Genomic DNA, 2,848 nt, shown 5'->3' with positions numbered 1-2,848 from the left:
GCACTCACACACACACACACACACACACACACACACACACACACGTGCGAACACACGCGCACACTCACACGCACACTCACACGCACACTCTCACACACACATGTGCGAACACACGCACACACACACTCACACACACTCTCACACTCACAGTATTACTACTACTACTACTATTATTATTATTATTATTATTATTTCTGTTGTTTCTAGAAGTAGTAATTTTGATAATAGTCAATAGAAAAAATATAACCACACATTGTTTGTCCACAGAATTATTAAATAAAAAGCGTCGCCGCACGAACCTCTACCTCCGCCAGCAGGACCTCAGTTTCAGACTCAGTAAAGATTTTTTTCTTTGTGTTTGTCATTCTCAAGCATAGAAATTCGGATATTGGCGTGTGCCCTTTTATATGGTAATGATATTAATTAGGGGGCGTTTACAAGGCGGAGATCTGACAGCAGTCAGCTGCGCACAATTTCAAGATCATTTGCGATTTATAAATGTCACATCTGGAAGAGAGGTGTACGCACGTGTTTTTGTGCGCACGGTCGTTTTCTCTGAATCGCACTTACGCACTTTTGAGAAATGCGTTTTACAACAAATTTAGGATGGTTTATACGCAACATTTTATAAATGAGGCCCCTTGTCTTTTGTTGTTTGATTAACATTAAAATCATTAAAACATTAAAATCAAATGATGACGGCATAATGACTGCTCATCCTCCAGCATACAGCACTCGCACTGAACAAACTTTACTAACAGTGACTGCTTTGTCCACCTTTCTTTTGTTCATCGCTGTTGTTGTAATGTTTTGGGAAGCCAGAATGCGTATCCATCGACAGAAACATGCATTTGCCCAACTCTGTCTGTTTTATGTGTTGTTGTTATTTTCAACAAACCACATTACAGATGCGTCGTCAGATTTAAGTTGAATTTAAGTTAAGGTGGAGAACCGTTACACTCCTACTACCTACCAACACACCTGTTCATCCATACATTCATCCATTCATTAACACATTTTTGGGAGATTTTGTCAGATTTAGCTCATTTCTGTGTACAAATTTGTCTGCAAAATTAACATGAAAATCAACATAAAGATTTTAAGTTAAAAATGTATATGAATGTGCATTGTAAGGATTTTTAGAAGTAGAATGAAAGAAAGATTTGTTTTCTTTTAGAATAAAACAAAGATTATTGGTGTAGTTTTTACAAGAAAATACATTCCAGTTCTATTTCAATATTTGATGGTCTTAGATCTTTGAATTCAGCTCATGACAAATGGGGGCAAAAACAAAAGTGTTGCGTTTATAATTTTGTTCAGTATAATTTAATGTGTTAATTGCCATTTCTTAGTAATTAATTGTGAAATTTACTAGCAATTTCTGAGTGAAAATTATTTCTAAACCATTTTGTTAGTCTGCGAGGGAATGTATAAATTTTGGTACTGATTTTAGGTAATTTTTTAATCACCATCGTCTTTACTAGTTAACTTGAATGGTCCTGCAGTGTGACAAATGAATGAGCTCATTAACAATTTACATGTAATAATTGATTTTATATTCAAAGAGACCAGCACATCCAGTTTTTGCTCATTAATGGTTGAAGCTTTCTCATGCTTCTGAAACTTTGCAGAATTGTTGTTTGAGAGTTCTCTGCTCATTTCCCATATCAAGATCACTGTTGTTGACGGGTGTACAGTGAATAATCCAGTGAGGAGTAACACAGATATTATCAAATACACAGAATGGCCTGCAGGCCTGTAGTTTGTTGATGCTGTCATGTGCTCGTGTTCAGCATTCGTGGAGCCCAGGGCCTGTTGTGTGTGGGACAGTGTCCCCAGCTCACCCTGGCTGGATGTCATGTGTGACCCAGGTTAAAGCAACGGTTCAGACTTCTGGAAGGGCCTCAGAGGACAGATGTGTAATGATATGTGTGTGTGTGTGCAGTGGAGGTCTACAGCTGCAGTGCAGGCGACAGCGACTGCTCTCAGTGTTGGGGCCGTCAGGCGCAGGGTCACATCTGTGTCTGGTGTGAGAACAGCTGTCAGCAGCGGGAGCAGTGCCACTCCATCACCACACGCTGCCCGGACCCACACATACAGAAGGTACAGCACACACACACACACACACACACACACACACACACATGCACACGCACACGCTCACGCACATGCACACACTCTCTCACACACACACACACACACGCTCACATGCACAAACACACACACGCACTCACACACACACACTCCCACACACACGCACTCACACACACACACTCCCACACACACGCACTCACACACACACACTCCCACACACACGCACTCACACACACACACTCCCACACACACGCACTCACACACACACACTCCCACACACACGCACTCACACACACACACTCCCACACACACGCACTCACACACACACACTCCCACACACACGCACTCACACACACACACTCCCACACACACGCACTCACACACACACACTCCCACACACACGCACTCACACACACACACTCCCACACACACGCACTCACACACACACACTCCCACACACACGCACTCACACACACACACTCCCACACACACGCACTCACACACACACACTCCCACACACACGCACTCACACACACACACTCCCACACACACGCACTCACACACACACACACTCACTCACACACACTCACACACTCACGCATGCACACACACTCGCACGTACACGCACGCACACACACACACACACACACACACACACATACACAAACACACACAAACACACTCACACATACACTCACTCACACACACACACACACACACACACTCACTCACTCACACACACACACTCACTCAC

At 43.2% G+C, this 2,848-nt stretch overlaps 1 protein-coding gene across 1 annotated transcript in view; it reads left to right on the top strand.

Annotated features, from left to right (window-relative positions):
• Positions 1–2,848, top strand: part of LOC107698440 (plexin-D1-like) — a 68,520-nt gene that overhangs the window by 29,360 nt on the left and 36,312 nt on the right. The window contains exon 12 of the mRNA XM_016499458.1: positions 1,946–2,103. Within this exon, the coding sequence (XP_016354944.1) occupies positions 1,946–2,103 (158 nt within the window). The remainder of the gene's footprint in view (positions 1–1,945; positions 2,104–2,848) is intronic.

Source organism: Sinocyclocheilus anshuiensis, unplaced genomic scaffold (genome assembly GCF_001515605.1).
Source record: "Sinocyclocheilus anshuiensis isolate Anshui unplaced genomic scaffold, SAMN03320099.WGS_v1.1 scaffold1662, whole genome shotgun sequence".
Taxonomy (NCBI): domain Eukaryota; kingdom Metazoa; phylum Chordata; class Actinopteri; order Cypriniformes; family Cyprinidae; genus Sinocyclocheilus; species Sinocyclocheilus anshuiensis.
Note: the sequence above shows the minus strand (reverse complement) of the source record. Positions and strands in the feature narration are given on the sequence as shown.